The sequence below is a fragment of the Sorex fumeus genome, unplaced genomic scaffold (assembly GCF_029834395.1).
Source record: "Sorex fumeus unplaced genomic scaffold, SorFum_2.1 ptg000050l, whole genome shotgun sequence".
NCBI classification, from domain to species: domain Eukaryota; kingdom Metazoa; phylum Chordata; class Mammalia; order Eulipotyphla; family Soricidae; genus Sorex; species Sorex fumeus.
Window position 1 is genome coordinate 2588193 of NW_026606107.1, and position 10195 is coordinate 2598387.

Sequence of the window (10195 nt, forward strand, 5' to 3'; positions counted from 1 at the left end):
AAGACAGATATTAATCAAAAGTAATTACAAGATGAAAAAATGTTTCATATTTAAATTCTTGAGAAAGAATTCTAATATGTCCTCAAAACTTTGCAAGTGCCCTTTTTGTGGGCGAGGAGGCACACGCTGCGCCTCTCAGGGGATACTTTCTTTCCGTGGGATCACTTCTGTGACAGTGCTCTGGGGACTGCAAGCTCTCATTTATTATAATTATATTTTTTGTTTTATGGACTATACCCTGTGGGTGCTCAGGGCTTACTCCTGGCTCTGTGTTCAAGGATCACTCCTGTTGGTGCTCAGGGATCATGTGCAATGTTTGGCATTGAAAATGGGTTAGCAGTATGCAAGGCAGGCACCCTAACCTCTGTACTTTCTCTCCAATCCCTGCATGCTCTCTTTATAAAAACAATTTTATTGGGGCCAGAGAGATAGTCCAGGGGTTATGGTGTTTGCCTTCAATACAGCTAACCCTGGTTTGATTCCTAGTACCACATATGGTTGGTCCCCTAACCACCAGTAGAAGTGACTGCTTATCACAGAGCCAGGAATAAGATCCCAATACCATCAGACATAGATTACTCCCCCAAAATCAATTTTTATAAAACCAAATATCAAGAAATTTTAATCCTTTTAAATCAGATAAATGATCCATACCATTTTTATATTTAAAAACACTATATATATACATATATATATATATATACAGAACTGAAAAGTGAAATTCCTCTTTCCTTTCTCTTTCCACTCCCCTCTTCTCCTTCAAAGAAATGACTGTGTTAATTTTGTATCCTTCTGGGTTTCTTTGTGTGGTATTTTTTAAATTAATTTTTAAATTTAATTTATTTTTGTTTTGTGGTCACACGTGGCAGTTCTTCAGTTCTTCTAGACTTACTCCTTGTTCTGAACTCAAAATTTACTCCTGGCAGTTCTAAGGGGGTTTATGGTATGCCGGGATCAAATCCAGGTGGGCTGCAATCAAAGCAAGCACCCTACCTGCTGTGCTATTGCTTTGGCGCTGTGTAGTATTGTATGATGGTTAAAAGCATGGACTCTGAAATCAGAGTCTGAATTTGAATCCTGCTGTTGTCAAACTCAATCTCTGTGTATTTGGGAAATATACTCAGCCTCTCTGTTCTTCTGTTTCATAACCTGTAAAATGGGAATAATAATATCACATAATTTTTATCGCTGGAGCGATAGCACAGCGGGTAGGGCGTTTGCCTTACAAGCGGCCAACATGGCCGACCCGAGTTCGATTCCTCCACCCCTCTCGGAGAGCCTGGCAAGCTACCTAGAGTATTCGATATGCCAGACACAGTAACAACAAAGTCTCCAATGGAGACGTTACTGGGCCCGCTCGAGCAAATCGACGATCAACGGGAGGGCCTTTACCTTACCTTACCTTAATTTTGACATAATGGGAATAATATATCTATATCATTTCATAGAGACTGCCTTGAAGACTAAACAAGATGATATTTTAAAGTACTTAGAACAGTGCCTGGTACATAGTACTATATAAACGAAAATTATAATCATTGTTTATATAAATATATATTCACATGTGTAAATATGAATATATATTAATATAAATGGGATATATTTTTCTCTATCTTGCCTTGCTATCCTAACAATATAACTTGGACATATTTCCATGTCAGCATGAACAATTAATTCCCTGCATTCTTTTTGATGATTGTATGTCATATACCATATTAACATATTAAAATCACCCAATTAACCTATCGTATATTGATTAGCATTTAGGCTTTTTCCACTTTCTGGCTATTACTAATCATGCTAGTAATCAGATTCTTGCTCTTGATGTCAGTTCCCTGAGTTTGTGGCAACCTTACTAGAATACCTGTTGTGTTGTTTAAAATCTAGTAACTGTCTTCCCAATGTAACAATATAGAGGGCAATGCAGAAAATTCTTTGCTGGTTCTTCTACAGTTCATTCAGAAGAGACTGCCCTAGAAATTATTGCTGCTATGTCCGATGGACTCTGAATTGTATTTATGAGACGGATCCTCTTGTTCCATGAAGCTATTCTTGGTGGTAATTTTAGAATTCCTCAGTGAGTTTCCAGAAATTTCTGAGAAGCCCAGCTTGACCTGTTGGGTTTCCCTGTGTTTCAGATCAGTGCTGAGTCCCCGACTGGCTTGCCATCACACAAAGGCGAGTTGGTGGTTTCATTGAAATACATCCCAGCCTCCAAACTCCCCATTGGAGGTGACCGGAAAAAGAGTGAGTTTTCTTTGGGGCCCTGGATTTAGCACTTAGTTTTCTGCACAGGATCTGTGTGAGGAGGTGCTTGCTAATAGCTTATACTGTTGAAGAGACCAGATTGAGAGACACCCTGGATCAGCTTCGAGGGAAAATTTCTTTACTAAGTAGTCATTAAATGCAGTTTTAACCAGAAGGGAATGCCCTGAGGTTGGCATTCTTTTTTCCCCTCAGGTCATCAAACTGACTTGAAATTGGTCTAGCTGTGGCATGCTACTAACTGGGCAGAATAGAACAGAAATTTTGGGGCTGAGAAAGGGTGATTGAAAAGGTGGTAAATTATGATGGGCAGGAAATTGAAGACTGAGAAAGATTAAACAAATTTGGCAGGTACTTTACTATTGATTGTGAATAGCAAGTGAATATTATGATTTCTCTCTTGAGGACCTTAGTTTAGTAAGAAAGAAAGTCATGTGCTAAAGAGTCACAGATATAGAATGATGAATTCTTTCTGGTTACATTTGGGAGAGCTAAAAGAGGGAAAAATTGTGAAATTGTACGAGACACAAAATGGAACAGGATGTGTTGAAAAAGGCTTTTCCAGAAGAGGAGACAAGCATGAGTGAAGGTTTTAGAGTGACATGGTAAATATGCGGTTGTATGTAACTGAAAGGGAGTAAACTCCCAATTTCATTGAGGCTGGAGTATATGTGAACAGGGCTAGATTTGGAGATGAGGTTGGACTCCATCTGAAGGGGAATTGAACATCATGGTAAGTAGTTTATCTTAATAATTGACAATGGGAAAACTCAAATTTTTAAAAAGATATCATCAGCAAAGTTTAATCTCTAGGCTGGGGTGGAATTGATGAGATCCTGAAGGAGAGCATGCAATATGACTAGAGAAAGAATAGACAAGGATTGAACCAAAAGGAACAGCAACATTTTAACGGATGAAGAAAGAAAGAAAAGCTGGTGAGATATAGAGGGATTTCAGGAGAGAGCAATGCCAGGGAGAAAACTTGAAGAAGGGAGCTATACTGTCAACAGTCTAAATACTTTCAGAAGGTCAAGCCTGAGAAGAACTGAGAAGATATGCCTCACTGAATGAGGAAACAATTTTTTAAAAGGATAATTGGTGGTGAAAGAAAAAAGATAAATAGCTTGATAAAGAGATATTGTTGAAAGATTTTCTTTTAAAGGGATATTTATTTTTGCTTTTTTGGGGGGCACACCCAGCGATTCATAGGGATTACTCCTGCTTCTGCACTCAGGAATTACTCCTGGTGGTGCTAGGGGACCATATGGGATGCTGGGGATCGAACCTGACTCTACCACATGCAAGGCAAACGCCCTACCTGCTGTACTATAGCTCCAGCCCCTTAAAGGGATAATTTTTAAGAGAATAGATGATATTAGCATATGTTTAGAAAGGGGACAGGATCAGTGGAGAGAGATATTCCTAGTTCATATGATTTATTTAAGTTGTTTTTTGATTTCTGGGAATCTAGCTTTTTTGTATATAAATTAATGGCAATAACATTCCACTGCTATTAGGAAAAACTGCATAAGGAAGTAGAAGTTGTAATTGATGACTCCTGATGAATCATGTGAAGTGGGGATTAGGTCAAGAACATGAGTGAGTTCCCTCTTTTTAAACCATTCAACAAATATCAATCAACTTTATTCCTTTCACCCTCAACTTTATCATTAATAAAATAAAATCAATAAAAATTTTCTATCGGTCTAGAGGGAAGGTTTTCTGTGAATTAGCATAAATCCTGTCACACAGGTAGATTTCAATAAGAATTTATTGCTGTTGTTGTTAATTGAGTGTGTTGATGGATACTTAGAATATGAGTCAGACATGGTCCAATTTTCATGGGGCTTTCTGCTTTCACGAAGGAGAGGATGTGCTATGTAGGTAAAGCTTGATAGAAATCTGGATGTTAAGGGTTTACTTGTTATGGCTGACATCCCTTACAGGTAAAGGTGGGGAAGGGGGAGAACTCCAGGTGTGGATCAAAGAAGCCAAGAACCTGACTGCTGCCAAATCAGGAGGGACTTCAGACAGCTTTGTCAAGGGGTGAGTCCCTGGATTAGCACCAAACTAGTCAGTTTTAGGACCAGAGAGCTAAGAGAGGGTTCAGTTTACCTTTCTCTATGGCTATTACCTAGGGTGCTCTACTACCTACTTCAAGCAGCCAATTTTTTTCTTAAAACTAGATAATGTTTAAAAAAATCCACTATTTGCTTTGCCCTGGTCTGAACTCAGTTTGAACTGGGCTATAGTGTTGATTTTCACAGAGGAGGGTGGTAGATGTATCTGATTTTTCTTTGTTGTAGATTAATTCTCCTCATTAATCCTGAATAAAAGTCTGTCTCCTGACAATCAAAATGTGGTAACTTGGAAGTTTTTTACCCCAAGTATTTATGCAGTGCCCAATATTATAGTATTCTTCAAATTGTAGATCACCCTCACTAATTTGAATTCTTTAATAAATCACGTGGACTCTTTCTTGTTTTACTTAAAATCACATCAGATTTATTTAAAGAAAACTTTACCCAATAGAAGTAGAATCGAATATATAAAACCCATTTTTGGTGGACATACACAACAGTACACTAATAATATGATTTTGTTTCTCTAGGTTTAAAGGAATTGAGTTAGATGAATGGTCTAGTAGAGGCAGTAGGAACTCTGTTTCATCAGATTCAGAGAAAGGAGTAGGTATACCATGATCTGAGAGTATTGACTCATTTTCCTAGGATAGGCTGTGGTAGGTAAAGAGGAATGTAGTTGGCTATTACCAACTTTGAGTAGGTTGTTGATTAATCCCCCACCCTCTGCCAGATACCTCCTTCCCATGAGGAACAAGGCCAGTAAGCGTAAAACTCCTGTGATGAAGAAGACCCTGAATCCCCACTACAACCATACATTTGTCTACAATGGTGTGAGACTGGAAGATCTACAGCATATGTGCCTGGAACTGACTGTGTGGGACCGGGAGCCTCTGTCCAGCAATGACTTCCTGGGAGGGGTCAGGCTGGGTGTTGGCACTGGTGAGCGCCTCTCCCTCAAACTTCACTGTCTTAAAGACCTCTTGTATATTTCACTTCCAACATGTCTAATTCCCACACCTATCCTCTCCTCAAGCTTTTGTTATGAAAAGATTGTCTTCTTTCTTTTCAGTTAATGTTCAGAAAGTATTCCTGAGTGCCTGCTGTGTTCCAGACTTAGGAAAAGGCTGCACTCATATCCTCTTATGTGTATATATAAATATGACCCTGACTTCTAGGAATATCATCATCTTCCAAAACCAAAAATATCTACAAACCTACTTATGTCTGTAGCTATGTTTCTGCCTTCCATCCTGTTATGAAAGAAGGGTCTTAACCAAGGCCAAACTCTTCCCTACTATACTGGAAATACTCATCTTTTCAGTGAGCTGACTTCTGGAATTCACTCCTTCTGTTAACTTTGTTCTCTCTACTGTTCTACTGGAGTAGATTACAGTTTTGAGCCAGTATTTCCAACCTGAAGAAACAGACGAGCCTTCCTTGGACACTTCATCCCTTCTCTATATTTTTTAAAAAAGAATTATCTCCATTTCATTACCTCTCCTTTTGTCCTCAGTACACTATGATCTGACTTCTATTCCACCACTCCATTAAGAAATTTCTAGTGGAAAAGTTTTATTTTAATATTGCCTACAATTTTTAAATCCACTTAACATTTTTGATTACTCCCCTTTTCGTGAAAGCTTAATTTCTATGAACTCTGTACTTTTCTTTGTGTATTCCTCATTCTCTATCCAAACTCTTAAAATTGGCACTTCTTAAAGCTTATTTTTGAATCCTCTTATTTTTCTAAAGACTCTATATTCAGACAAAGCATTTAACATAAAGCATCTAGACCTATGTTTTCATAGTTGTAAGCCAGTTCATGTCAGTGTCCTATTTATTCATTTGTTTATTTATTTTTCACACACCCAGCTATTCTTAGGGATTAATCCTGGCTCTGTGCACATAGACGACTACTCATAGGGCTCAGGGGACCACATGGGTGCTAATTATTGAATCCAGGTTGGCAGTTTGCAAAGCATGTATCTGAAGATCTATACTATTGTTCCAGACCCCTAGTTTCCTTTTTAAACACGCCTCAGTGGCTTCCTATTACACTTAGAAAATAATTCAGAATTCTCATCATAAGAACAGACCCTTAGATGATTGGACCCTCTTTTCCTTTTTTAAAAATGATTACATATTTGAGTAATTTTCAATTAAATTTTCAAACTATTTTTATATCTTCCCTCCACCTTCTTCCCTTCATTGTTGTTTTTGATTTTGTGGTGGTAGTTGTTATGTAGTGGGCTGAGCAATAGCACAGAGGTAGGGCGTTTGCACGTGGCTGGCTCGGCTGACCTGGGTTCGATTTCTCCACCCCTCTTGGAGAGCCAGGAAAGCTACCAGGAGTATCCCGCCTGTACAGCAAAGCCTGGCAAGCTAACTATGATGTATTCCATGTGCCAAACACAGTAACAACAAGTCTCACAATGGAGACGTTACTGGGCCTGCTCGAGCAAATCGATGAACAATGGAAGGACAGTGTTACAGTGCTACAGTTGTTATGACTGGTGATTACATATATGCCTGGCATCAATTTTCAGTTGTGGAGTTGCATATTGGGTTCAGGTACTTGCACAGTTAGACACAGTGCTCATAAAGCTTTGCACTCATTCAGTTCTGGTGCTTATACTGAGAATTGCATTATTAGTTGAGGCATACAAGTTCTGGTTATAAGGGTTCCTGCAGGACTCACAAATATGTCCATCAGGGGTGTACTTCCTACATGTGATACTGGCCATATTGCTATTTTTTATTTGTGTTTTTGCCTAAGGTTGCACCTCTTTTTATGGGGTTTATACCTGTGGTCTGGCCAGAAATTGCTTGCAACACCAGGGATTATGGAAATAGGAGTCGCCAGATTGTGCTCAGCACATGTTGAAGATAGGATTTGAACATATGCTTGCAGGATAGGAACTTTATACCTCTGTGCTGTTCCTCTGAGCCACCGTCTGCTCCTCTCTGATCCATCCTATGCATGTATCCTCCTGCTTATTCACTAGGCTACACAAACGACTGTATATATGCTCTCCAAAATTCCATGCTTGTTCCCACACCATAACCATTGCAATTAGTGCTCCCTCTAGAAAGACTGAATTCTTCCAGTCCTTCATATTTTTCACTCAAATCATTTCATCTCAGATATGCCCTTAAATGACTCTATCTAAAGAAGGCCATTAGATATAAGGCTTATAGGCACAAAATCATCCTGTGTTATTTGCTCCATGGCATTTGCCTCACCTTCTGAAATACTCTCATTGATTTATTTGTATATATTCTCTCTCCTTGATTCAAATATAAGCTGCATGTCAATAAGACTTTCATGTTTTGTTCACGCTATGTATTCAGAGTTGATTGCCTGGTAGGTACACAGTAGGCATTAAATGGATAGATAACACTTTTTTTTTTTTTTGCTTTTTGAGTCACACCTGGCGGTGCTCAAGGGTTACTCCTGGCTCTGCACTTAGGAATCACTCCTGGCAGTGCTCCGGGGACCATATGGGTTGCTGGGAATCGAACCCATTGGCCACGTGCAAGGAAAACGCCTTACCCACTGTGTTATTGCTCCAGCTCCGAATTAAAACTTTTTTGTTGAATGAAGGAGCATACAAGAGAATAGACATGAGGTGACATACAATCTGAACTTAAGGCCTGAGTATGCAACTAGAGAAAATTCTGTGTTAGCTTGTTCCTTTTAAAAAGAGTGTTTAAGTCAACTTGACTGTAAGAGAAGGCATGATCACTGGCATGAGATGGCAGGTACTAGAGCCCTGTAACAGTCTCAGCTACAGGTAGCTGCAGTGTACCTTTTAAAGTTCTATTTTATCAACCTGAACTCTCCATAGAGTCTCAGGAACATAGAAATAGCTACACAAAATCAACAAGGAGCAGGCCCCAGGCTCCTCTCCTCCACCTGTTTATCTTTCCATCTTTGTCTCATATTCCATCTTTCCATCTTTGTCTCTTTATATCCCATCATTTCTGGTGGGCTGAGGAGTGGGGCCCCTGTTCAGTCTCCTCTGGTGTTTTTCTTCAGGGATCAGTAATGGGGAAGTGGTGGACTGGATGGACTCGACTGGGGAAGAAGTGAGCCTGTGGCAGAAGATGCAACAGTATCCAGGGTCTTGGGCAGAAGGGACTCTGCAGCTCCGTTCCTCGATGGCCAAGCAGAAGCTGGGCTCATGAGCCGCTGTCTTTCTCTGCAGGTCTGGCCCTGTTCAGGGCAAGACAGAGGAAGCGAAGAAACCAAGAGCAAACATTTATAATTTAATGTGTGTATAAACTTGTATTTCTACAAATCTATATACAGAGTGATACAGACTTTTCTTTTTATAGAAGCTTCAAGAATAAGCGTCTCTTCTAAATGTTTTAATTTATGTATACAATCCAGTATTTTCAGAGTCTCTTTTTCTCACATCTTTATGAATTTTACTGAACTTAAAAAATCTTAAAAACATTTTTTTCAATCGCTCATCTTGCTATCCTGTTTCTAATTTCCCGGGAATACCCAGTTCCCTTTGACATTCATACTGGTCTGTATTTCAAGGTGTGCCTGATCTGTGGTCAAGACTCTGGGAAGCAGGGTTGGGTCATTAAATACAGGGAAATTTGGGAGAAAGGTGAGTAAGTACTCTCCCTCATCTCCAATCCATGCTTTCAACTAATTTTAGGCTTTGATACATTTCTGAAACTTGGCTTTTAACTGTTCTCATTTTAAAGCAGTTTTCACCTTCCTTGAACTCTAGTAGTTTTCTCTGAAATGCTTTAAAAGTTCTTCTGTTCTTTCTGGTTCTGGACACCTTCGCTAGATCTTTGGGGGAGCTCTAAGATGGATATAGTTTTGAAAAGCACTTTAATTAGATAATATCTTTTGACTGAGTTATGAACATACCTAACAAGAATATCTCAGAGGTCCTATATGACCAGAGTGAGTAAGGGTGAAGTTATCTTGCAGCTTGTGCTAAATTCTTTGTATTTTTAATGAAAGTGTTAAAAAGAACCCTCTATTTCTCTAATTAAAGTTGAGATATCTTCACCACATGTACAACATCTTTCTTAGTGTCTGTTACCATATAGAATGCTGTGGATTTTTAGGGTGTGGGGGAGCAGTGGACACACCCAACTGTTCTCAGGGCTTACCCCTGGCTCTGCATGCAGGGATCACTCCTGGAAGGGCTTGGAGGGGACATACACGATGCTAGTAATCAATCCCAATGAAGCTTCATGCAAGATAAACACCTTATCTGCTATATTATATCTCTGCTTCCAAGAATATGTTCTTTTAATAACATTCTATTGGCCAAAATAGCCAAGTTCTATCTAATTTCATATAGTGATTCTCCATGTTGAGCACTGTTAGTGCTCCAAGAGATTGTGTTCACCTAGTTATTCAGATTTCTGTCTTGAAATGTTTTCAATTCCTATTTTTCTTTCTTCTTAATTGAAGTACTGTGAGATACACAATTACAAATTTTTCATTATCAGGTTTCAGTCATACAATGTTCCAACACCCATCCCTCCACCAGTGTATATTTCCTACCACCAATGTCCCCAGTATCCCTTCTACCACCCCACTACTACTCCCCCACGACCCCACAGTCTGACTCTATGGCAGGCATTTTCTCTCTTTCATTGTTTCTGTCTCTCTCTCTCTCTCTCCCTCCCTGCCTCCCCTTTTGGGCATTATGCTTTGTAATACAGACACTGAGAGGCCATCATGTTTGGCTCTTTACCCACTTCTAGCACACATCTCCCATCCAGAGCTATGCCTTCCAACCGTCTTTGTCATAGTGATCACTTCTCTCTCACCTTCCTCTCCCCCAGCACTTGAGGCAGGGTTCTAA

General features: G+C 39.5%; 1 protein-coding gene across 3 annotated transcripts in view; it reads left to right on the forward strand.

Annotated features, from left to right (window-relative positions):
* Nucleotides 1–9245, forward strand: part of SYTL4 (synaptotagmin like 4) — a 70996-nt gene extending 61751 nt beyond the window's left edge. For all 3 annotated transcript variants that reach the window (XM_056124192.1, XM_056124193.1, XM_056124191.1), the window contains exons 14-17: nt 2139–2247; nt 4212–4311; nt 5080–5288; nt 8389–9245. In XM_056124192.1, the coding sequence (XP_055980167.1) occupies nt 2139–2247; nt 4212–4311; nt 5080–5288; nt 8389–8537 (567 nt within the window). In that variant the 3' untranslated portion in view covers nt 8538–9245. The remainder of the gene's footprint in view (nt 1–2138; nt 2248–4211; nt 4312–5079; nt 5289–8388) is intronic.
* The last annotated feature ends 950 nt before the right edge of the window (nt 9246–10195 follow it).